The 25715-nt window shown below is 44.9% G+C and overlaps 1 protein-coding gene across 3 annotated transcripts in view; it reads right to left on the bottom strand.

Moving 5' to 3' along the window:
• Positions 1 to 25715, bottom strand: part of ZRANB3 (zinc finger RANBP2-type containing 3) — a 929924-nt gene that overhangs the window by 249236 nt on the left and 654973 nt on the right. For all 3 annotated transcript variants that reach the window (XM_078681806.1, XM_078681805.1, XM_078681807.1), the window contains one exon: positions 21936 to 22115. In XM_078681806.1, the coding sequence (XP_078537932.1) occupies positions 21936 to 22115 (180 nt within the window). The remainder of the gene's footprint in view (positions 1 to 21935; positions 22116 to 25715) is intronic.

Raw genomic sequence — 25715 nt, 5'->3', positions numbered from 1 at the left:
TTGACAGAATGTATTCCACACAAACCCAGCTCTATAAGATGGCTAGGCACTCTCCCTTGACGTGTCCTATGTGCTACGTGGCGCTAGATTTTTGTCTTCATATTACTTTGTAATGCACAGTTCTCAGGTTCACTGAGATTATAAATGCCATCAAAATTTGCACCAATACCTTTGCTATTTAGCTGATATAAACTGGAAATGATGTTTGACCACTGATTTTGCACTGCTGCATACTCTATAAATGCTAAATAAATACTTTCGTTAACAAAACGAACTCCTTTTCTAATGATTAAAAAAAAATTGCTGCTTTTTAAAAATGAATCCATGGAGTGCAGTAAATTATTTACTGTAGAGAAAAGCAGTGTGAAAGAAATGCATACAAACAACCATTTTTTACAAGTATAGGACGTCAAAATGTGACCAGGTGGGCATTACCAAGCTGAGCATGGAGCATGAAGCTGTCCTGTAGAGGTCTGCTCCTACTTGGCTTAAAAATGCATCACCATGATTGCACCCCTTTCTTAGAGACTAAAGTACCCTACCAAGCCCTTCATCCCCAGCGAGACTCACTGCTTCATTGGACGACTCCTCAAAAGAGAGGGGACGCTGCCCATTAAGATTTCTCCCGGCAACCTCATTACAGCGGGAGAGACACAGCCGCCATCCTGAGCTCCTCAACAGGCCAGAGCTCGGCCATTGGCCTGTAGGATGAGGCCACACTGTGCCTTGCCAGCTCTAACTGCGCCTAGAGGGTGACTGGAGCAGCCCCCCCTAAGAAGAAGGGGCCCATTCTGAGTCTCTCCATACTTGAGCTTGCCGCCTGCAGCAACAGCATTGTACCCGCCCCACCCCTAATGACAACACGGCCAGGCAGGAAGTGGCATGCCCCCACCCTGCCAGCGGGACCCTGAGAACCCCAGCACCCTGTGAGACCGCCCGCCAAGGAGTAGCACTACCTCGAGTCCCCCCAAACAGGGCTGGCTGTGCCAACAAGGGCACGCAGACTGCCACCTCTCTCCTAAGTTGGCCGCATAGCTTGGGTGAAAGATGAGGAGATTCACCATCACGTTGGGGACAGGGAGGTGCCTAACAACAGTGGTCCACACCTGGGGCCCCAAATACCAGGAAGGAAACTGCACAGGTCAAGTAAGCCCTACATCAAGTTACACAGACCGTGCAATTCACTTCTAACCGCGGCACCCTGAGGTTGGCACATCTCACCAACGCTTGCCGAAAGCGCGCCTAAGGCAAGCCCGTCTGCGCCCGTCTGCGTCCGACCGGGGCCAGGGGCATGACCCCTGGTCCGATCAAGAGGACTTCTATAAGGTAATCCAAGAAGCAGCTGATAGATTTTAATAGTGTCTTATCCCCCGGTTGAGAGCTATTTAACCCAGAATCGCTGATTTTTAACTGCCCGTGCTGTAGCTATACAATTGATATACACTTACATGAAGGATGCAGCTCGGCGACTACTCCTTCAAGGATTAATAGGGTCCAGGTCAATCTTCCAATTATGCATTGTAACAATTACGAAAAACACTATAGATTTTATAATATTAACGGTTGCTCACTCCCTAAGCACAAGTCAGACATTTTTTACCTTTTGGTCAATGAGCAGCCTGACGCAATCTTTCTTACAGAAACCTGGCTGCAGGAGTGTTCTGGACCTGACATTGCGCTTGCGTTACCTCCTAATTATACAAAAGTTAGGAGAGACAGGACAAATAAAATGGGAGGAGGTATTGCAATTATTTACAAAGATTCCTACACATGCAAATTTGAAGATTTATCTTTTACGGGTTATGAGTCGGCATTATTTAAACTTACCATTACCCCTCAGGTTACCTTTTCTAGCAATCTGCTGTATCGCCCTCCTGGGCCCGCTGGGGTATGGGCTGACTCTTTCCCTGATCTAGTTGCCCCCTATCTCCTAGATCACAGGTACTCATAGTACGGCCCGCGGGCTGCCAGCGGCCCGGCAAGCCTTCCTTGGCGGCCCGCGGACCTTGCAGACATCGTACCTGTGGTTGCAGCAGCGCGGACTCTGCTCTGTGGGGGCCAGGCGATTCCAGTGACTGTCAGAGTGGAGATGCAGGGGCGCTAAGAAGACAAAGCTTTATAAACATGTAAATGGTCTTTTAAAGACCTGTGAAGTACTCGGGTGCGGCTGGCTGTGTGTGTGCAGGGGAAGCTGTCTCAGCCCGGGCTGACACACACTCAGGGTGGGGTAACAGAGGGAGGGAGAGGGAGGGAGACAGAGGGAGGGAGGGGAAGAGAGGGAGGGAGGGGGAGGGAGGGAGGGGAAGGGAGGGAGGGGAAGAGAGGGAGGGAGGGAGGGAGGGAGACAGAGGTTGACAGAGGGAGGGAGACAGAAGGTGATAGAGAGAGGGAGATAGAGAGAGGGAGACAGAGAGAGGCAGTCAGGGGGAGATCGAGGGAGACAGAGGGAGGGAGAGGGAGGGATAGGACGGGAGAGAGAGAGACAAAGAGAGGGAGACAGGGAGAGGGAGGGAGAGGGAGACAGGGAGGGGGGGAGAGGGAGACAGGGACGGAGGGAGAGGGAGGGAGAGAGCGGGAGACAGGGAGGTAGAGAGGGAGGGAGACAGGGAGGGAGATAGAGGATTACAGAGGGAGGGAGATGGAGGATGACAGAGACAGAGGGTGACAGAGGGAGGGAGAGGAAGGCAGACAGAGAGAGAGAGAGAGACAGAGAGAGAGAGAGGCAGAGAGGGAGGCAGAGAGGGAGGGAGAGGGAAGGAGGGGGAGGGAGACAGAGGGAGAGACACAGGGAGAGAGATAGGGAGGGAGACAGAGGGAGAGAAATAGAGGGAGGGAGACAGAGGGAAGGAGACAGAGGGAGGAGGGCGACAGAAGAGGGAGGGAGACAGAGAGAGGGAGACAGAGAGAGGGAGGGAGACAAAGGGAGGGAGACAGGGAGGGAGGGGGACAGAGGAGGGAGGGGGACAGAGGGAGGAGGGCGACAGAGGAGGGAGGACGACAGACGGAGGGAGGGCGACAGACGAAGGGAGGGTGACAGAGGGAGGGAGGGCGACAGAGGGAGGGAGGGCGACAGAGGGAGGGAGGGCGACAGAGGGTGGGAGGGCGACAGAGGGTGGGAGGGCGACAGAGGGAGGGAGGGAGACAGACAGACAGAGGGAGGAGGACGACAGAGGAGGGAGGAAGACAGACGGAGGGAGGGCGACAGACGAAGGGAGGGTGACAGAGGGAGGGAGGGCGACAGAGGGAGGGAGGGCGACAGAGGGTGGGAGGGCGACAGAGGGAGGGAGGGTGACAGAGGGAGGGAGGGAGACAGACAGACAGAGGGAGGAGGGCGACAGAGGAGGGAGGAAGACAGAGGGAGGGAGGGCAACAGAGGAGGGAGGGAGAGGGAGGGCGGGCGACAGAGGGAGGGAGGGAGACAGACAGAGGGAGGAGGGCGACAGAGGAGTGAGGGAGACAGACAGACAGAGGGAGGAGGGCGACAGAGGAGGGAGGAAGACAGAGAGAGGGAGGAGGGAGGGCGACAGAGGGCAAAAGAGGAGGGAGGGAGACAGAGGGAGGGAGGGAGGGCGGGAGACAGAGGGAGGGAGGGAGGGCGGGAGACAGAGGGAGGGAGGGAGGGCGGGCGACAGAGGGAGGGCGGGCGACAGAGGGAGGGAGTGAGACAGAGAGAGGGAGTGAGACAGAGAGAGGGAGGGAGACAGAGGGAGGGAGGGAGACAGAGGGAGGGAGACACAGGGGTACAGAGTCAGAGGGGGACAGAGTCAGAGGGGGACAGTCAGAGGGGGACAGAGTCAGAGGGGGACCGAGACAGAGGGGGACCGAGACAGAGGGGGACCGAGACAGAGGGGGACCGAGACAGAGGGGGACCGAGACAGAGGGGGACCGAGACAGAGGGGGACCGAGACAGAGGGGGACCGAGACAGAGGGGGACCGAGACAGAGGGGGACCGAGACAGAGGGGGACCGAGACAGAGTGGGACAGAGAGCGAGACAGAGGGAGGAGGGCGACATTGGATGGAGGGAGACAAAGGGAGGGAGACAGCGAGGGAGGGCGACAGAGGGAGGAGGCGACAGAGGGAGGAAGGAGACAGAGGGAGGAAGGAGACAGAGGGAGGAGGGAGACAGAGGGTGGAGGGAGACAGAGGGTGGAGGGAGACAGAGGGTGGAGGGAGACAGAGGAGGGAGGGAGACAGAGGAGGGAGGGAGACAGAGAGATGGAGACAGAGAGAGGGAGACAGAGAGAGGGAGACAAAGGGAGGAGGGAGACAAAGGGAGGAGGGAGACAGACAGAGGGAGGAGGGCAACAAAGGGAAGCGGGCGACATTGGAGGGAGGGAGACAAAGGGAGGGAGGGAGACTTAGGGAGGGAGGGAGGGAGACAGAGGAGGGAGGGAGGGCGACAGAGGAAGGAGGGCAACAGAGGAAGGCGGGCGACAGAGGCGAGAGGGAGACAGAGGGAGGGCGACAGAGGGAGGGAGCGAGACAGAGGGAGAGAGGGACACAGAGGGAGAGCGAGCGAGCGGGGAGAGAGAGAGAGAAAGGGAGGAGCGAGAGTGAGAGAGAGAGAGGGAGGAGCAAGAGAGAGAGAGGGAGGAAGGAGAGAGAGAGAGAGAGAGAGAGAGAGAGAGAGAGAGAGAGAGAGTGAGATAAGTGTATGCCGGGTCTGGTGGCCAAGTGGACGAAGGCGTCTGCTGCAGGAACCTGTGTTCAACCTCATGGCCACAATTTTTAATTTTTTTTGCTTTAGCCTCGCCCCCTCCACCTCTGACCCCGCCCCCACCGGTGCGGCCCTCGGCCACAAACTACACTGTAAATTTGGCCCCCAAGTGAAAGTTTGTGAGTACCCATGTCCTAGATGCTGCTAATTTCACCATTCTAGGGGATCTCAATCTGGACTATGATGACCCGGCATGCGCCGCTAGTGCTGCACTCATCTTAGATCTATCAGCTATGAATATTCTGCTGTGCAATTCGGGTTCCACTCACGCTGCTGGCCATTTATTGCACCCATCTTTTCTAATCTGCCTAACATTTGCTGCCTCCCAGCACTTCCAGTTTTCTGGTCTGATCATTTCCTGGTGGGCTTTCGGGTCAATAAAGTCTATTCGAGCTTAGTCCCCAACGTGTCTGGCTATAAGCCTAATTGAAGAAACTGGGGTAAACTAAATATTGAAACCTTTAATAAGATCCTATCTGAGAGTATTCCCATCTCTTACCCATTTACTGTAACAGATGCGGATGCCATACATAATTGGATACTCAATTCCATTGATGTTTGTCTTCCGTTTTTGGTTAAGAAGGTGAACAATCACCGGCCACCTGCCCCTTGGTTTTCTGAGAATTTAAAAGTGGAGAAAAGTAAATGCAAAGTGTCAGAGAGACGCAGGAGAAAGAACTATGCCCCTGACACAAAATTAGCCTATAAGATGGCAAAAAGAAACTACCACGCACTTTGTAAAGCTGCGCGTGCGGAGCACGTGACCTCTACTATTTCGAAGGCACAGAACAATGCCAAAACATTGTTCAAGCTTGTTAAAGAACTATCAGGCGCAGTGTGTCTACCCAAATCCCCGGATCTCACCAAATTACAATGTGATGATCTTGCTATGTTCTTTCTCAATAAAGTTGAAAGTAAATATTCCACACTTAAGGAAGCCCAACCAGCTAATGGACAACAGCATATGAAGAATCTTGATCAGACAATCAAAAGTACGGATCCTCAGACTAGAACATCTTTGACACCCATCAGCAATCTAAAAATCTGGGTGCCTTAAGATATTAATTCCTTTAGGCGAATTTTGGACAGTCTTAGATCCCATTCTCCTAGGGACCCAGTCCCCATTACTGTGTTCCAGAAATTTGAAGAGCCATCTATGCTGCTAATTATGGAGTTCCTTAAACCCTCCTTAGTGGAAGCAAAGGTACCATCTGCTTGGAAGCTCGCAATGTTTCTTCCACTTTAAAAAAAAGTTAATGCTGACCCTGCCCAACTGTCTAACTTCCGGCCCATTTCTCTACTCCCAGCCTTTTCAAAAATTTTGGAAATACACATCAACATCCAACTGACATCATTTGTTGAGTCCCAATATTTTTTCCATGGCTCACAGTCTGGCTTTCGACCAGGTTTTACAGCAGAGACTACCTTGCTTGGAGTCACAGAAATGTAACATAACCGTGTGGATGCAGTCGATACTGTGGCTCTTATACTCCTAGACTTAAGAGCCGCGTTTGACACGGTCTCTCACACTCTGCTCTTGCAAGCTCTGCAATCTTTGGGAGTGACAGCGTGGAACTCAATTGGCTTAAAGATTTCCTGGCTGATCGCACGTTCCAAGTCTTCTCTCCCACATCCAGCTCCAAAACTTACTCTTCAACCTATGGGGTTCCTCAAGGCCCGATCCTTAACCCTCTATTATTCAACATTTATGTCAGGCCTCTGGCGTTGATTGCTGAAGATTCGGGGTTGTCTCTCTTTTCCTACGCCGATGACACCCAGATTGTTTTTTCCTTATCTGCTGACAGGGTGTCCAAACCATCCTCTCTTCAATCTGGGTTGAGGAATATTGCAGGATGGATGCAAGCCAACCTGTTCAAACTCAATGGTGAAAAGACAGAGGTGATGATACTGGGCAAGAATAAAGATCTATGGGGGCCCCCCAACATTGGCCACCTGAAATGGGCGCCTTACCCCAGCCCAATCAGCAGGTTCGGAACTTAGGTGTTCTAATCGAGGACCAGCTTTCAATGAGGCAACAAGCAGTGAAAGGGTCGTCCACTGGCTTTACCATCCTTGATTGGCTCAGGAAAATCCTCTGGATGCTGCCTCTGTCCACACTCATTTCATTTCATTCAGAGACTTTATTCGGTTTTTAGTAGATAAAACCATAAAAGCAATTTTACCACCAACAATACAATACATGATTAAAACAGAGATCCAGGTTCCATCAGTTATACATATACAAAACAATTACGTATAAAAAGTTTAAAAATATAAAACACAGCCATTGAGGAACAAAATATAGAGTAGCAGTGGTTTGGCATATACTTAATTCATCCGACTTTTTCTAAGTTTTATAGCTGATTTTAAAAAACCAATCAGGAATAAGGTGCTCTCAGGCTTCAGCAATTATAGGTGGCAGAGGGCTGGACGGACTTGGGTAAAGTTCTGTACTCTAAACAGGGGTTTTAAAAAAGACCTCCGTGGTATCTCATAAAGGGGGCATACAAATAAAAAGTGTACCAAGTCTTGCGGGGACGCATTGTCGCAGCCGCAGGACGGTAACACTTGGCCCTTATGGCAGCCGCTGGGGACAGCTAATAGGAGGTGGTAGTAGTCTAGGCGAAACCTGGTCAACAAGAAACGCTCATAGCCCGATATAGACCATGTAAGGTAAGGCTCCAGACTAGGGGTAGTTTTCAACATAACATATTTGCGTACACTGGGTTTAATTAATTCAACCTCATCACGATTCAATTGCTTTAGGGTAATAAAAGTTTTCTTCACAAAATCCACATCTGTATGTGCAATTGAATCTGGATTCATAAAGAGGTCCGCGCGCCCCAATGCAGAAAAGCAGTCTTTTAGATATTTTAGCCATGGAATTTTAAGCATGTGATCCATGGTCAGAACATCCTTTAAAAGCAGATGGATTAGGGCCAGATCTTTATTAAGCCAGCACTTAAGCCAAAAGACTAATGGCCGAAGTGCTATAGTATCATTAATGAACAGGGTACCCGTTTCCTCATGGACTATTTGATTGGGGGTTCCTGATGGTACACACAAGTTGTTTTAGGAATTTATTCTCTACAACCCCTAAACCATCAGCCACCACGTACCCCCATAGTTCACTCCCATAACTGCCTATTGCGACACTTTTTGCATTGTAGAGTTTTAAAAGGGCCCCACCCGGGCGCTTGCCCATTTTCTTGGCAAAGTTGAAGATAGCAGCATTTGCCCTTGTGATTTCTCCTCTTTTCTTCTTTAGCAGTGGTCCCCAGTTTAGCAGGTCATCGAATAAAACTCCCAGGTAAGCAAATGTCTTAGTCCTAGGTACCTTCTCTGTGTTGACCGTAAACTGGTATTGTTTCGTGGTATGCTTCCCCACCTGCATCGTGTAAGATTTGCTATTATTAATAGAGAGGTCACGAGCAACCATGAAACTATGGAAAGCGGTTAATAGGGACTGTAGGCCTACTGCAGTTCTTGCTAGAAGGACAGCGTCGTCAGCGTATAGCAGAACTAGTAGGCCCCTCTCACCGGTATAAGGGTAATCAACTCCGGTGCTGATCAGGCACTCTTCTAGATAGTTGATATATAAATTAAAAAGAAAGGGGGCCAAGATGCACCCCTGTCGTACACCTCTGTGGACCCCAAAGTCCCTGGATACTTTAAGATCTTTTGAGTATCTTACATTGGCCCTTGTTTCCCGGTGTATGTCTCTCAAGAAGTTAACCAGAGCTGGTTCGACCCCCATGACGCCCATGGACTCCCATAGCTTCGCCCGATTAACGCAGTCGAATGCAGATGAGAGATCCATGAACGCCATGTATACGGTGCCCTGCCCAGCCATGGTATACTTCCCTAGGAATTTGTACAAAATGATACATTGAGCCAGTGTAGAGTGTCCTGCCCGGAACCCATACTGTATACTAGAGATGACCCTGTTTGCGTTAGCCCATGATGACAGTCTATTCAAGATTACACCTCCCACACCCTTAACAACAGAGTCGATAAGTGATATTGGCCTGTAGCAGGTTGTGCTATTACTATCACCTTTCTTGAATATTGGCACGATTGTTGAGGTGCCCCAGGACTTTGGACAACTGTGTTCAGCTGCAGCGTTAACCACTGCAGTCAGAACCGGTGTACATAATGATACCTTAGACTTAAAAAGATCCGGAGGCATGCCATCAGGACCAGGGGCTTTATTACTTGTCAGCCCTATGATGCCTTTCTCTATCTCATTTGGTGTAAAGTGGGGGAAGGCTTGTACCCGGTCATCACTGTGGCTTACTACCTGTAGGGTATTACTGCTGAAAATAGAAGTAAAATGTGATATCCAATAATCTTCAGTGATATTAGTATCTACTGCCAACTCCCCTTCTCTGGCAAACAGTGGCCTAATAATAACTCCACAGAAGCGCTCGCTGTTACCCAAAACATATGGATCAAGAAGTTCTTGCCAGACTTTGTTCTTTAAATCTACCTTTCGCTTTGCCAGAGCCCTTTTATAGCTATGGCGTAGTGTCCGAACCAACTGCACATCCCTAGGGCTAGTCTTCAGGGCTGCCTCTAGGGCTTGGGCAGCTTTTGAACACGACTGGTCAAACCATTTGGGGTCACTGTGCAGATTCCCCGCCACCGGGATAGTTAACATAAAACCTACTTTGGTGGTGATCCACTCAAAAGCTGACAAAATTTCAGATGGACTGGATAAGGGGGCCACACACAACGTCAGCTCTGAGTCACAGGTTTAATGTATCCTGTCGTACAATTGATCGGAGTTAACGTTCAACCATTTAAGTCGGCGTCTTCCGTCTGTGCTTTTCAGTTCTCCCCGGGTTACAAATTTTTCCAGTCGGGCTAAAAGGGTACCATCAAAGAGGATGCAGACTGGATTGTGGTCGCTATAGACACTATCTTCAATTTTAAAATCTGATATGATAGACTGGAGAATAGAATATGGTCAATAAAGGACCCCCCAGAGCGCCCTTTAAAAGTTGGGATATGCTGAAAACTGCATTGGTCCACCACTGATAGGGCAGAGACCAGGTCAAATTCATTAATTAAATGATTCAGCACGTCACCCCTACTTGAGTGTTCAAAATGGAGTCCTTCCATCCTATGGCATCCCAGGGCTCCCATGGCTGTAAGCGTTGGATTCCCGCATGGGTGCACATTGAAATCCCCCATAATCAGAAGCCGGTGGGAGTCCCTAGCGCAGTTTAATCTAATAAAATTGCTCAAATCCTTAATCCTGCAATCTCCTCTTGTGTTTACGGCGTTATAAAAATTAATTAAGAGCACATATACATTTCCTTTTTTTATGGTGGCTGCTTGGATATTAGTATTATCTGATGTTATTGATTTAACAGCACAGTTCAGGGCCATGTCAATATATATCACTAAACCCCCTTTAGCTCGACCACTACTCGAGCGTTGGGCCGGTACAAATAGAGTTTTATAGCCTTCCAGGAATGAATCATTTTCCACCATCCAACTCTCTTGGAGACAAATCACCGGGTAGTTCTTTATGAACTCTACCCATTTTGGATCATCAACCTTCCCTGCCAACCCGGCTATATTCCATGTTATTATATTTTGTGGCCTTAGACTAAGTTGGGCCACGGGCCTCTGTCCACACAACGTACTGTGGTCCATGCTCTTGTTACTTCAAGGCTGGACTATTGCAACATTCTGTATCTAGGAGCGAATAAGGATGTGGTACGGAAGTTACAGCTGGTACAAAATGCGGCGGCTAGGTTGCTCTGTAAGGTCCGTAAAAAAAAGCTTCCATCTCAGGCGCCCTCCGAGATCTTCATTGGCTCAGGGTTGAGAACTATATAAAGTTCAAAGCCCTGAGCTATATGTTCAAAATCAAAAGTGGTAAAGCGCCCCAATATCTGAATGCTTTAGTTCACCTCTACCTCCCCTCACGTTCCTTACGTTCTGCCACTCAGGCAAAATTTATGGTGCGTAGGACCAGGCTGTCACGTATGGGCGGTCGGTCCTTCTGCTGTCTTGGCCCCTCTTTGTGGAACCCCCTTCCTATGGCTCTTCAGACTGAAACCATTTATGAGAATTATCGCAAGTGCTTAAAAACCTGGCTGTTTAATATGTAGAATCTAATTTACTCTTTTCTTTCTCTCAGTTTTGATGAGCGGCGCCGGGAAACCCCTGGGTAGCTGTGCGCCTTATAATATTAAATTAACATAACATGACGTAACATACCCTCTAGCAGATGTGGAACCCCTGGTTGCTCTGGAACTTGGACCCATCTGCCTGCAGAGGAATGTGGTGCGCCTACTACAGAGAGGGAGGCTTCTTTGTCTCTGGAAGGGAGGTGGGTCATGGGTAGGGGATAAGAGACAGCCCTCGCTGTGGCCGACTCTGGGCCGCTGGCCCCTCTCCTGTAGTTGCCTCCTTAAGTGAGGTGCCCAGGAGTGCTAGAGGCTTTGGATCAGCACGCCAAATCTCCAACCTCGACATCTTGTCTATAGCACAATGGCCACACAAACTTATAACAAATCTACAGCCCAGGATCGCTCCCAGTGTGGACATGCTCTCTTGAACGCTATTACGAGGCTGAGCTGGGCTCTTGCACTCCCCAGCTTGCACGCGCCCCTGGCATTGGCCTGCCACCCAGACTCTTGCACCAACAGGTGGATGATTAAGAACTCAAGAAGCAAGGATCAAGAACTGCTATGGCAGAGGGTGAAACTGCTGAGGGAACAAAATGTAGACAAAGCAGGAGGACTTGAAAACTGCAGCAGACACAACAATATACTTTAGTCCCTAAAGGCGCAAAAGGAAATGGACGTCATGAGCTTCAATACAGACGTGCCCCAAGCGACTAGAGGTAATCCAGATCTGCCAGCACCCCAACTAGACTGGGCCCTAAAGGTCCTTACCAGCTTCAACAGAACGGATGCCACTCCAGATATCCTCACACAAAGTTACTACCGAGGTTAATCAAGAAGGAGGGGGAAAAAATGGAAAATGTAAAAAACATAAAGGAAATAAAAGGAAACTGATCCGTAAGCATAAGAAGAAAAGACAGAGGCGGATAATGTTCCAAGACGCTATAATCCTAACTGATCAGGAAGATAAAGCCACTGAACCTATTCCATCTACTGTTACGGAAGCCAATCCTCCCTATTGTGTTCCAGAGACTCTTGGAAATTCTCCACTCATGATTAGGGAGGCTTTAACACTAAAGGATGGCTTGGGCTTAAATTCCTCCTTTGAATCAAATTTAAAGAGTCCCAATCCAGCTATCTCTGAGCTACTTAATCCACTGGCTCCTCCTTTTACTTTTACAGTTGGGACAGGGGAACCGCTACTTCCCACTGTTGAACAAAAAGAGGCTATATCTTATGTGGACACTTATGTGTTGGACTTCTTTCCACTATTTGAGGTTGACTTACCATTAAACAGATCATGGTTACTCAAACGCTTTAGTGAAATGGATAGGTTACATCGTATTCAAACAAGCGATATTGAGCTAGTCTCTTTGCTAGGGGGAAATAATGTTACTAGTATAAGGGTCAAATTCTACTCTAAAATAATTGTAAATTTGGTTTTGCAACAGGCAGAGAGTTTCCAACGCACAGGTATCGATGTTTTACCAATAGTGAATTTTGATTATAAAGACGTTCCCCATGGGTTGTCCCAAAAGGATGATAGACAAAGTGGGGCTACCTTATCACTTAAAGATATAAAGATCTGGGTTGCAAAAGGAAAACGTGTGGTTTCCCAGGTGAATCCACCGCCTCTGATTCAAAAGCCCTCGCAATTAGAGGACTCTAATCGGTGGAATTGGTTGCATAACGCTTTATCATCTAAATCCACAGATAACCCTAAACTGTTTCAGCACCTTTAACAATCAATTGAAAATCATTTCATGGAACGCTGCTGGGATACACAGTAGTCCAGAGAAATTTGAGTTTCTATTTTCGTTGGGTGCAAATGTGATTTGCATTCAAGAAACATGGTGTATTAATAGAATTGACGTTAGAAAGGGTTATTTTGTGTTGGAGGTCCCGGCGGTTGCTTCTAAGAAAGGGCATGCTAAGGGGGGTATCGCGTGCTTGCTATCAAATAAATGGAATTGGAAATTCTCTCAGTATATTGACCCAAGTAACCTTTTCCAAGCCATAACTCTAGCCAATCTCCCCACCCCCTCAAAGATGGTGTCTGTCATAATTATTAACGTTTATATCCCTCCGGAAGAGGGTTTTAACGCTGTGTTGAAGCAGATTTTTCAATATATTGGCCAGGTTAAAAAAATATCACCCTTTTCAGAAGTGGTACTTGTGGGTGATTTAAATTGCAAAATATCTAACTCCAGTATGAACCTTTTTAGAAATAAAGCTAAAGAAGAGGCGCACTTTATTCCCCAATCCCTTTTTCCCGATAAAATAATAACTAATAAAAGAGGGAAGATACTGTTGGGGGAACTTTCGGCAGTCGAGGGTCTTATCCTAAATGGAAGATTTCCCTCGGATGTACCTGCAAAATTTACGCATAAATCGCACAGTAAGTCCTCTATAATTGATTATGCGATCTCGGACTTTAATATATTCCCACGTATCCTGGATTTGATGATAGTCCCCACGACACTGAGTGATCATAATGTAATACTCTTGACTATCTCTCTAAAACCTCCTAGTACGGCTTCATGGGCGATTAATGGCAAAGATACAGCCTTTCATGCATCCTCCGGTAGATGTTTTTGGAATCCATCTCTAATTTCTGGGGTGCATGCCATTTTATGTAAAACCATAGCAGACTTGAAAGCTTGGTATGGCTCAGAAATTGCTAGTTTTGAGAACTTTATGCAGAACATCATCTTGGATGTGAAAAAGGTTAGACGGCCCCCGAAGCGGGTATACATGCCCAGTGCCCTGTGCACACTGAATAAAGAAATAAATAAATTAGTCCGTGCTCAATTTGTAAGTAGATCTGGGGAACGGGGAAAAGAACTTTCGAGGTTAAAAAGAAAGAGAGTTAGATTAAAAGCGAAATTAAAAAAGGAAAAGGAAGATTTAGTTTGGATAAATCTAAGGGAAGCAGTAGCGCACGGTAAGATCCGCAAATTCTGGTCCATTATCGGGATGGGATGTGGCAATAGATTAACCCCTTGCCCAATCCCCATTACCGAAGAGGTTTGGTCTGCCTATATTTGGGATCTTTATGGGGGGTATGGTACTTTAGCGGATACTAGCCCCCCCGATGTATTCACTGATGGAGAAATTAAGTATCCATCAGAGGAAACAATAGCTGGGGCCATAAAGAATATGCGCTCGTCCGGTGCAATGGGCCCGGACGAACTCCCTATGACGGTCCTGAAGCAGGAGCCCTCCCTTTGGAGTAAAATACTTTATCCTTTATTTAAATCCTGTTTTGATTCGAAGAAGGTTCCAGCATCCTGGAGGGGCAGTATCTTGGTTCCTATCTTTAAGAAGGGCTCGAGGGATACTCCTAGTAATTATCGTTTGATTGCTCTCCTCGACTCAGTCGGTAAGATCTTTGCGAAGTGTCTTTTAAATCTACTCTCGGACTGGGTCAATGAGAACAACATTTTACCACGCGAACAAACGGGATTCCGTAGGGAGCACGGCACTCTAGACAATTTGACCACGCTTCATGTGATATCGGACAAGTATACGCAGGTGAGAGGGGGAGTTGTGTATGCAGCTTTTATCGATTTCTCCACGGCGTTCGATAGAGTGGATCGTAGAACGCTGTGGAGAAAATTATCAATTATTGGAGTACCCCCATACTTGCTGGAACTTGTTCGCACATTACATACGGAAACTTGGTGTAGGGTGTTGCAGGGGGGAGAAAGGGGTCTTTCTGATCGTATACCTTCCCTAAACGGCCTGAAACAGGGTTGCCTTTTGGCGCCTCTGTTATTTTCTCTATATACGCAGGATTTACCTGCCGCCGTATCTGTCTGTGAGGGCATTGCTCCAGTGCTAGGGGGGGCCCCCATCTCCTGCCTGATGTATGCTGACGACATTCTCGTTTTGGATTTAACTCCTAAAGGTTTAGCAAATAGGTTGCATGCACTTCATGCCTTTGCAGTTTCCCACTCTATGAGGATTAATATATCTAAAAGCAAAATCATGTGCATAAGGGGGAAAAAGTTGTGCCGTTCAGAAAATTTTGGGTGGTCGATTGGTGGTCAGAAGCTGGAGGTAGTCAAAACTTATACCTTCTTGGGAAAAATTATTGCGGCCAACCTGAGCGAGAGGCCTCATATTGATCACTGTTCTCGAAAAGCCCTTGCACATGGTAAAGGCATAAAGTCATTATACGTAGCGACTGGGAAAAGACATTTCTCTTGTATGCTTGAGGTTTATAGAGCTAAGATCCCCGCTACCCTTATTTATGGTATTGAACTCGTTGAGTTAAAACTCTGGGATTTCTGCCATAAAACTGAAGGGAAACTATTAAGATCCTTGGCTTCATTAAATACCAACTGTTCTTTGGCAGCGTGCAGACTGGAGTTTGGACTAAGGAGCAGTTGGGTGCAGGGATTATGTGCCCTGGTACGTTGGGTGGCCTCACTTGCCAGAGCAGAACCGGGGACGATGAGAGCTCTACTTAAAAGTGAATTATTAGGCAACTTTAAAGAGTTCTCACAACTTGTAAAGAATTTCAGAAAAGCGGTGACTCTTCTGAAACTAGATGAAAGTACTTTGTTCCTCCACTCCCCAGCGCAACTTAAAATCCTGCTAAAACAGGCATCTTGGGAACTAGGCTTTCAACTAGATAAGAATGAAATACAAAGAAAAGGTGGTTGTGATCTCCTTATTAATTCATATGTTGCCAAGAAAGCCCAAGCCTACGTATTATGGAATATTCCTCATGGCATTAGAAGGTTGTGGTTTCTTATTCGGCATGACCTATTGCCATTGAATATTCTTCTAGCCAAATGGTATGGAACTTCGAAAATGTGCAACTTTTGTAATTTAAGTATACAGGATCGTATGCATGTCTTACTGATTTGCCCGGCACTTCGCACTTTGCGCCTTAAATGGCTAAAACCAATTTGCATCCGCTTGGGTATTTCCAATGTAAATATCTTCCTACAATCTTTGTACTCGCCTTTAAATGAAATGTTCTGCTTCTACATTTTTAAATTTTTTAAAGGATTTTTAGATATTTATTAATATGCTATCTAAATTTTGTCAGCCTTTTGGTGGTACTCTTGTTAATGGATGAATCATGGACTTGTATAACATATGTCTGTGGAATATTATGTTTGAATTTGTAGTTATTTTTGAACATGTTACATGTGTTTTCTTTTATATTTTATTCTGAATATGTCATATGTGTTTTCTTTTATCTTTTATGTGGCCCTCTATGAGAGGCAAAACATAAATAAATAAACTTTGAACTTTGAACTTTGATCCTCACACGTGTGCTCTTCTTCAAAGACAAGGACGACTAGGGGGAAATCATACCTGGACTTCCTTGGCCACACCATCTGCCTTTTTCATGACCTAGTAGCGCCAAGGCCCGACACTGCAGGCATTTTAGAATCATTAAGGATTTTCTTAATATCAAATGCCTATATGGACACCCTTTCAGCATACTTTTCCATTGGTTAGAAAAGGTCACATTATCCGCTCCCTCAAAGAAGAGAGAACTTTGCTGGGCCTGCTTCAGGACAAGGGAACTGAGCTGAAGCCAGATGATCAACTCCAGATGTGGCTCGGCCACCACCCAGAACAGCAAAAGGTCCGTAGGAGTTCAAGAAATTGATGACTCTGCAACAAGATCCGAGCTGAAGTCAAAGGGGACGTCTTCTCAGAATGAAATGTGAATCCTCGCCTATGGCACCTACATCACAAAATGGTGCCCCTTCCCTCCCAGCTAAATGAGCAGGTTGCCTATATATATTATTTGAAGTGATATGGTAACCAAGTATAAAGCAAAATGTGGGCGCACTGCACTCTTATTTGGGAGAAAGTATATTGCAAAGGAAGAGTATAAATGGTGCTCCAAGGAAAGGATTGGTTACCATCCACAATCCTACATGCGATCCCAAAGGAGAATGGGATTTTGGTCTAAAAATAAGTGCTCAATAGAAACTATCATATGCAAGCCTAACCTACATCGATATTGTAAGCCAAAGTCCCATGTGCTTCAAGAGAGGAAAAAGAAAAGTTATTTTGTATATATAAAACGAAAGGAGGAGAGAAAAGAAAAACCGAAAAGTGAAAAAGAAGATACAAAGACAGCTAACACAACTATAACCGAGATGCCACTATGATGTTGGTCTGAAACAAAGTCTTACACAACCCTTCGACAAGTACGTACTAAGGGCCCTCGTTTCCAAGTAACCCATGGGATAGTGAGTCTCAGAAAATGATGGTAGTAACCGGATCAGAACGGTGTATCTAGATTCATCCACAAGTTCAATTTCCAATCAGCTGGGCACTGTAATGCCCAAATCCAGTCCAAATCAAAGGTGCAAATTCCTATGTCAGGACAACAACATCTGACAACAGTGCAGGGAGTCAGAATATCCTAGTGATAGTAGCATACAATGTAAAGCATGTGGTGGACCGGGACTCACAAAAAGAGCCATGTCAAACATTGTGAATATGACCAAAAATTACGGTCGAATCACATAATAGTTGTTAAAAGTGGCATCCCAGCGTACTTTAAGTGGGAAAACCTGTGCCTTGAAACATAAACCCTAGAGTAATATATTAATTCAACATAATGGATAGAGTCCACATGTATTACAACATCACTACTGGTTAGAAGTTCCCATACGTTGCAGTGTGCCCCATCCGTTACTAAACTCCGAATCCGAGTAAAGTTATGCAGCGATAAGAATTATAATTATAAAACAACTTAAATTTGCAAGGAAAATCAGGACCTCGCTTACAACACGCTAATACACAGTGCATCAAGCACACGTTTGATCAACCTGAGACGTGTTCGATCGCTACCAACTCCCTCAGCGGGATTCTTAGGCCTCTTTTTTCGGTTTTCATTCCATTCACGCCCAGCTTTCACACCCAGCCATGTAGATGCCATGGCCAGGTGCCTTTTATTTTCTTGCTATTGAATTTGCCTGGTCTTTGTATGCTGACGTGATTGCAGTTGTGTTCTTGTAAAGCTAATAAAAAGATTGGATACAAAAAAGTGACCAAGGTAGTCTGATTGGGGAGACTGGCACTGAAAATTAAAAACAAGGAATGTAAACAGTCTGATCGTTTGTTTTAGTCTGCTCGGAAGTGAAAAAAAATCAGACACTGGATATTTTACCAATGAAATTATTCAGATATTCTGTTGAAATACGTCAGTTAATAAAAAATAATATAATATTCATGGAGGCGATGTAAATAGGTGCTAAATATTAAGGCCATAACGTGTATCACACCCATGTCCGTAACTGAAAACACCAATGAAAGGGATATAATTTATGGTAGAACTGCTAGGCTTGTGAGTTTTTTGAGAATGAGGCTTTTGCAATATCGGCCACTGAAACCACATCACATAATCCACAAGAGGATTATGCATGTTAGGTGTTCAAATAATACAGGAAACACATAGCTAATCATTTAAAGGTTGCTGGACCTCTAGCGATTGAACCATGAAATATTGTCACTTGACTATGAGTAGAAGTCTTTGCTGGAGTGCACTGACCCTCAACTTGTCACATTCCTCCTACTGCTCAATGTCCTGAAGTTCCTTTCAGAATCCATATTAGAATATTCAACTTATTTATAAAACTTCAAATCGGTACATTTGTTGTAAATAACATGTGATGTACTCAAAGCCTCTTTATATGTATTCACGGTTGAATAATAATAGTTGCTCACAAGATGTAAATGTATTCTGTATGTGATGTGCATTTCTACTGAATCTACAATTGGGTTCAAAATGTGTATAAGTAGACATAGCTAAGAAAATTCTGATTACACTCTAATATAATAATGTTGGAGCTAAATATGAAATATAAACTTCATTTACGCAGACCCCTACTCATAGATCCCTGGTCCGACATGGTGTAGTTGCACAGATCATTTGCCAGTCTAGTGCATTTATTCTCAACATGTCCAGCTTTGGATATGTTCTGGGGTGAAATTGATGCCCAGTTATGATGCATTATAGATGTTGAGTTATTTTGAATGGCCACATTAAATTATTGAATTTACTTGTGAATACTACTTCAGAAAGTATGTACAGTTATTAATATGGTGGTTATCCGCATGCTAAATGCCCATGATTGGATTAAGTTTGGACTGTGTTCGAACAATACATGTTACTTACTGAACTGGTCTTGTGTTTTATTTTAAGAAGATCATGTATTGCTTGTAAAACAGACAGTTTGACAAAAAGATATGGTTTCTAAAAGGCATTACTCTTTTAGTTGCCTTTATGGTAGGGGTCAGATCATGCTATTTATTACCTGCCATTTTTGTACAGAATTTTTAAATATTGTACTAGATTTCCACAGTAATGAAATGTTCTTATTGTTTTCCCGGTCTCTGAATTAATATCCAAATTGACTATTTAAATGTATCCGGAATTTTGCAAAATTAATAAACGACAATCTCATATTAAATGCAGATAATTTAAACAAGCCCTGGCAAAGCCAATACGGCTTACCTTTAGAAGGCTAATGCTGACCTAATGGCTTTTTCTTTACCCTTTGAAAATGGACATTTGCCATGATAGAACAGTAAAGTAAAACAGGCAAAGTGGTCGCTGGTGTGTCGTAACACATACATAGCAACGCATGCTGGCACACCATGGTCATCTTGTATTTTTTTGTTAATTAATGCAAAATTACCACCCTGATTACATCCGAGTGATAACTATGCACCAGCAACAATTATGGTAGTTTTACTTTACCGTTCTACCATGGGAAATGTCAAGTTTAGAACGGTAAAGTAAAAAAAAGAAAATAAATGGCGGAAGTTCAAACCTAGGGGTGAGCGATCCACCAGAGCTCTAAGCTTCCTGGCCCTCTAAAAAAACAGACATTCAAAGGCAATGAAGCAGTTAGGTGGGTGGGGGAAATTAGAGGTTGGTAAATAGAGCACATGAGAAGCAGAAGCACTGGGGTGTGGAGATGGCTACTTCATTAATTTTAAGAGTGTGAGGGATTATTTTATGGTGTTTCCATAAACTAAAAAGCATGGGATGGTACCAATGCTGAAGAACAGTCCATAAAGCCAGCTGAACCACAGTAGACAAAGACGAGAAGGGGCAATTCAAAAGCTCTTTTTGTGTGTGTATGTTGTGTGTTGTATAGTGCAATGTTTGAAGGGCATAGCTCTTGCCAGACAATTAAAGTTGTCTGTAGGAGAGACTTAAATATGAATGTCTTGCTTATTTCTTTCGTGCGGAGTCAATAGGTCTCAGGGGTTTCAAAGACGTAACTGCATGTCGCTTAGGAACAACATCAGATTTTGGTGCATGTTCCCTATGCCTTTATTTTTGAGAGAGGGTGGTCTGACCCTTGGTCATCCACTTCAATACTTAGGTATTCCAAGGCATTTTGGGATAAGGGCTTGTCCTAGTCAGGGATTGCAATGACTGTGTTCCTGTCTGCCTCCTTGGTACAAGCTAATACAAATCAACACATGAAAGCTTATGATAGAAAGGAAAGGAATGTTCACAGCTAGCCTCAGATTGCCATACATTTTAAAAGGTAGGCAAGTTTTGCTAGCAATTGCCTTGAACGGATATGGAAAACAGGATGTGTTTTTTCTTGCTGTGCATAGTTTTGAATTGTTATTGGCTCTCCGATTCATTTTTGTAGTATATGAAAGATGGATATACAATACTTAGCATACTTAACATAAGCTGATCTCCTTGCTATGATAATTCACTAAACAATTACGCCGGTTACCACCATGTAATATTTGCCAAGCGTCAGTAACATATCATTTTCTGCCTAGTCAGCGGTTCACACCATTCCTTTGAGCTACGAAGTAGGGTACCAGGCCATCTTCGCACACAATAATTGTACAGTGAGTCACTTTAAAAAACATAATTGCTTCTTGAATGGTTGTGTCCATTGACCAACGACCCCGCCACCGCCAGAGCCAACCTGCACGAAGGGATGAGAGACGTAGCCGAATGGATGACGACCAGCCGCCTGAAACTGAACTCGGACAAGACGGAGGTCCTCATCCTGGGCTCCTCGCCCTCCGCCTGGGACGACTCCTGGTGGCCCCCCGCCCTGGGCACCGCACCCAAACCGACGGACCACGCACGCAACCTGGGCTTCATCCTGGACTCCTCCCTCTCCATGACCAGACAAGTCAACGCCGTCTCCTCGTCATGCTTCAACATCCTGCGCATGCTACGTAAGATCTTCCGGTGGATCCCCACCGAGACGAGGAAGACGGTCACCCAAGCCCTCGTCACCAGCCGACTGGACTACGGCAACGCCCTCTACGCCGGAACCACTGCCAAACTCCAGAAGAGACTCCAGCGGATCCAGAACGCCTCGGCGAGACTCGTCCTCGACATCCCCCGACGCAGCCACATCTCCGGACACCTGAGAGATCTGCACTGGCTCCCGGTCAACAAGAGAATCACCTTCCGTCTCCTCACCCACGCGCACAAAGCCCTACACGACCAAGGCCCGAGCTACCTCAACAACCGGATCAACTTCTACACTCCCAAGCGCCTCCTCAGATCAACCAACCACGCCCTCGCCGCCGTCCCCCGCATCCGAAGAGCGACAACAGGAGGAAGATCCTTCTCCTACCTGGCCGCCAAGACCTGGAACTCACTTCCGACCTATCTGCGCCTGACCCAAGACCACCTGTCCTTCAGGAAGAAGCTCAAGACCTGGCTGTTCGAGCAGTAATGGCACCCCCCCCCCCCCACCCAGCGCCTTGAGACCCTACGGGTGAGTAGTGCGCTCTACAAATGACCTGATTGATTGATTGATTGTCCAGAAAGGCAGTCACGCTTTCTCCAAGGAGCATGGGAGAATAATTCCAAGCTATCAAAACAAAAATCCAATGCATGGATAGCAGATGTCAATACTGCGTATTTAGAATATGCAATACCAGTGCCTGCCTTGTGGAGGAAAAATAACGCCATTATAGTCTCAGTATACGTTGTAGTAACAGAAGTGACGTTGCAGATAGAAGGTAGAGATGAGGTAAAACAAAGCATAGAAAAGAAGGGAGCTTTTTCTGTTTTTAATGAGAAGTGTACCTTGCGGTTGAGCATCCCCCACATCAGAGTGTCCAGGGTTCCCTTCGCAATAAGGTAATGGATATGCACGGAACAGCTCTGCCCGATGCGATGTGCTCGGTCTTCTGCTTGCTTTATATGGCCAGGGTCCCAATACAACTCCGCAAAAACAACATGAGTAGCAGCCGTGAATGTTAGGCCCTTAGGAATTAAAAGTTTTATTTAGTTAGTCTTGAAATAATTTGTCTGCAAAAATCAGGTGCATCACAAAAGGAGGTACAGGAAAATTAAAATAATAGTATACATAAGTCTATACCAGGTTCACCATGGTCTCTAGGCATTCAGATAAAAAGAACAGGATTCCAAGGGTGAGGCGCAAATAGTGAACGGATATTGTGCACCCACTATTTACAAATACTGGAGGATGTAGTAATTAGCAGGTCAAATGAGAAAGAAGTGTGATCAGTTGGAAACTGATGACATCCCTTAGGGCACACTGGTTAGTGGTGTAATCCTCCTCTGTTATTCAAAAAGTGAACATGAAAAGTTTTGAAGAGTTTATTGTCTTCTTGTCAAATGTAATCATATTGTATCCATTAACAATAAAGTTTTTTTTTTAATAAAGTATTCAATCCCATTTCATAAGTATGCATAGTTACATCCAGCTCCAATGCATTTCGGGCAACCGCACTTCGTCGGGGAGCATCTAAACAAAAACGACATATGTTGTACTATGTATAATGTTAAATGTCACACATAAAAATCAAAGAATAACTAGTGGGAAAGTCACCTTAACCCAACCATAGTGAAAATTCAAAGAAAACGATGTGGCTATGAAAGATGGTGTGGTTACCGAATTCGATGGCGGTGACTAAAAGTGAATGGTTCATAACAATAGAGTTTACCTAATTTGGACAAGGTAACTGAAACGCTACTAGTAACTCTTTAGGGTGATATCATGACAATGATCAAAGCGGCAGTAAATGGAAAGTTAAAAACTGAAGTCGCAAAGAATGAAAACATTAATTAAAGCGGCACGTCACGACTAAATGTGACAAGCGGCAGTAATTGTGCAAGCAATCTTGCAAGTCAACGTTTACTTACACGTCTGTTAACAGGATTAATACACGGTCGGCGTGGTACTTAGGCTCGCGGAAGTGTTTAGGCAAACGTGGGAGTTCCCTGACGGGTTTCATAAGAGAAACCAAGGAGTGTCTCGGTCACGTGGGTAGAATGGTGTGGTTATAGAAATAGGACTAAGGAAGGTAACGGAGGTGGAATGTGTCAACAATGATATACAATGCGATCAAATAGTACTTATACATGATTCACAACGTGATAACAATGAATAGTGATAAATATAAAGAAAAAATAGTAATAATCAAAATAAAGGGATAATAAATGAAGATTGAAATTTACATAGAAAATCGATGGCCAATAGGAACTGCAGAATAGAGATGCCCATAAATATGGGTTATGGTCAAAGTATCAATAAGTCACAGATAACATGCGAACTCAATGCGTTCATTGAGTCCATAGGGTTTAATTGAATTTAGCCTATAAATCCAATAATTTTCACGCTGAAGCAACATCCTGTTGTTGTCTCTTCCCTCTACTTTGTTGACAATTTCTAAAACCATGAACTTTAGTTGTGATATATTGTGGTTCATTTCAATAAAATGGCTCGCTACAGATGATTTAAGACTCTTGGTTCTGATGTTAGATTTATGTTCATAGAGACGAATCTTAAGTGTGCGTTCAGTTTTTCCGATGTATACTTTGCCGCATGGGCATTTGAGTAAGTATATAAGGTTGTTGGTATCACAAGTTGCCGTTACTCTCAATGGTATGTCATAACCTTTCATGGGATGTGTCACTTTCGTTCCTGGAATGATATTGTTGCAATTATTGCAATTATTGCATGGTCTTGTTCCTCGTGAGATGGGTTGACTTTGCTTGGGTTGCAGTAAGTTCCTTCCTCTCGTGTAGGCGAATAAGGGTCTGGATTTAAACATATCCTTGAAGTCTGTCTCCAATTGCAACATAGGCCAATGTTTTAATATTATTTTTTTGAACATCAAACTCACGTTGGAGTATTTAGATACGATGACCATCCGGTCATTCTCAATTTTGGCTCTAGGCTGTTTTAACAAATCCGTCCGATGGAGTTCATTCACCTGAGTTTTTATGCACGCTACATTGATGATTTATTCTTCCTTTGGAAGGATACTAAAGAAAATTTGGAACAAGCCCTGATCAATTTAAACTCGGTTAATCAACAAATCCAATTTACTTGGACAATAGACTCTCAAACCATCACATTCTTGGATGTTCTTATCACCTTGAAAGATAACCAACTCACAACTGATATCTTGCATTGGAGCTGGATCTAACTATGCATATTACACCACTAACCAGTGTGCCCTAAGGGATGTCATCAGTTTCCAACTGATCACACTTCTTTCTCATTTGATGTTACTCGCCCAAGGGTGGAGGGCGGCACCTTAGGATCACCTATTTGAACTTGAATAACACTTTATTGAACTCAACTTTAACATTAGCAGTGCACGGGCCAAACAAACTTCACAGTAATTAGCAGGTCACCAATGTGCACCTTACTCTCGGTTTGATACTTTAGTATGGGGAATTGTGCACAAACTTCAGATAAATTCACCCATTTTGGGGTGTGCAAACAGCAGGAGTTATTTTCACTCACTATTTGCGTCAGGTAATCATGATCGCACATACCTGTGTCAAGTACAATTTTGTGCACACATTGGAGTTAACATCATAAACAGGTTTACGTCCACACTTGTTATCAGGGCACAAGTGCTATTATTACCCACTGAACAGTATTCCACCTATCGACCTGTGAACGTTTAAAGAGTAAATCTGTATTTAAACCTGCAACATGTGCATCTCTAAGCTGTCGCACATCCCACTAAGCAAGCCATCTTTCCCACTGAAGTGCTACATGATTCGCTACACATTAATCTAGGCTTCACAACCTTTGTGGTCCGTTATTCTTATTTATATAAGGATTTTATATGTTTCTTGGTCCCTGTGCAATTGTGGCTCAGAAATTTTGGAGAAACAGTTAAATAGGATAACAAGGAAATAGTTCTTAAACAAAGGGCATGCTATTAACCAAATCAGCAATTAAGAATCTACGAAACGAGTTAAGTGGCACAAACCAGATTAAAGGTATGACTTAAACCCTTACAGCATCGGCAATTTATTCTTGAATCTAATGGTCAGACAAAAGAAGTTACTTGGCTAGGTCTGTGAATCATCCACCACAAAGTACCAACATACTAAACATGAAGACTCGTTTACATTTGCTACTTATGACAACGAGGTAAATACATTATTTAATAATGTCAATAAAAGGTACTGCGGCATTAAGGCCTCATCAGAAAATCAGTACCAGATGCTCTCGACTGAAATTGTGAGTTCAATGTTTAACGAATGCACTAAAAAGAACGTGATGATAGATTCTTGGAAAGGCAATGTTGTTGTTCTTCACAAAAAATGGGACTGCTGCACAACTACGACTTGACAGCCCCTTGAGCGGTGACGTGAATGCCAATTGAAAAACGTTTATTATCTTGTCTCCAGGCTTGGGCTCACAATAACCGTGCTGTACTGGTAAATCAAAACAGCTTCATGAGAAACAAAATCAATAAGCATCTTGCAAGGACATGGCACTTAAGCATTAGCAGGCGATGTTTATGATTCTGCGTTATACCACTTCTTCACAGAGCCTTTTATCTGGCAGGCCATAGATACTTGCACAGTAAA

This window comes from Lissotriton helveticus, chromosome 3_1 (genome assembly GCF_964261635.1).
Source record: "Lissotriton helveticus chromosome 3_1, aLisHel1.1, whole genome shotgun sequence".
Taxonomy (NCBI): domain Eukaryota; kingdom Metazoa; phylum Chordata; class Amphibia; order Caudata; family Salamandridae; genus Lissotriton; species Lissotriton helveticus.
This window is presented reverse-complemented; position numbering and strand designations above follow the sequence as displayed.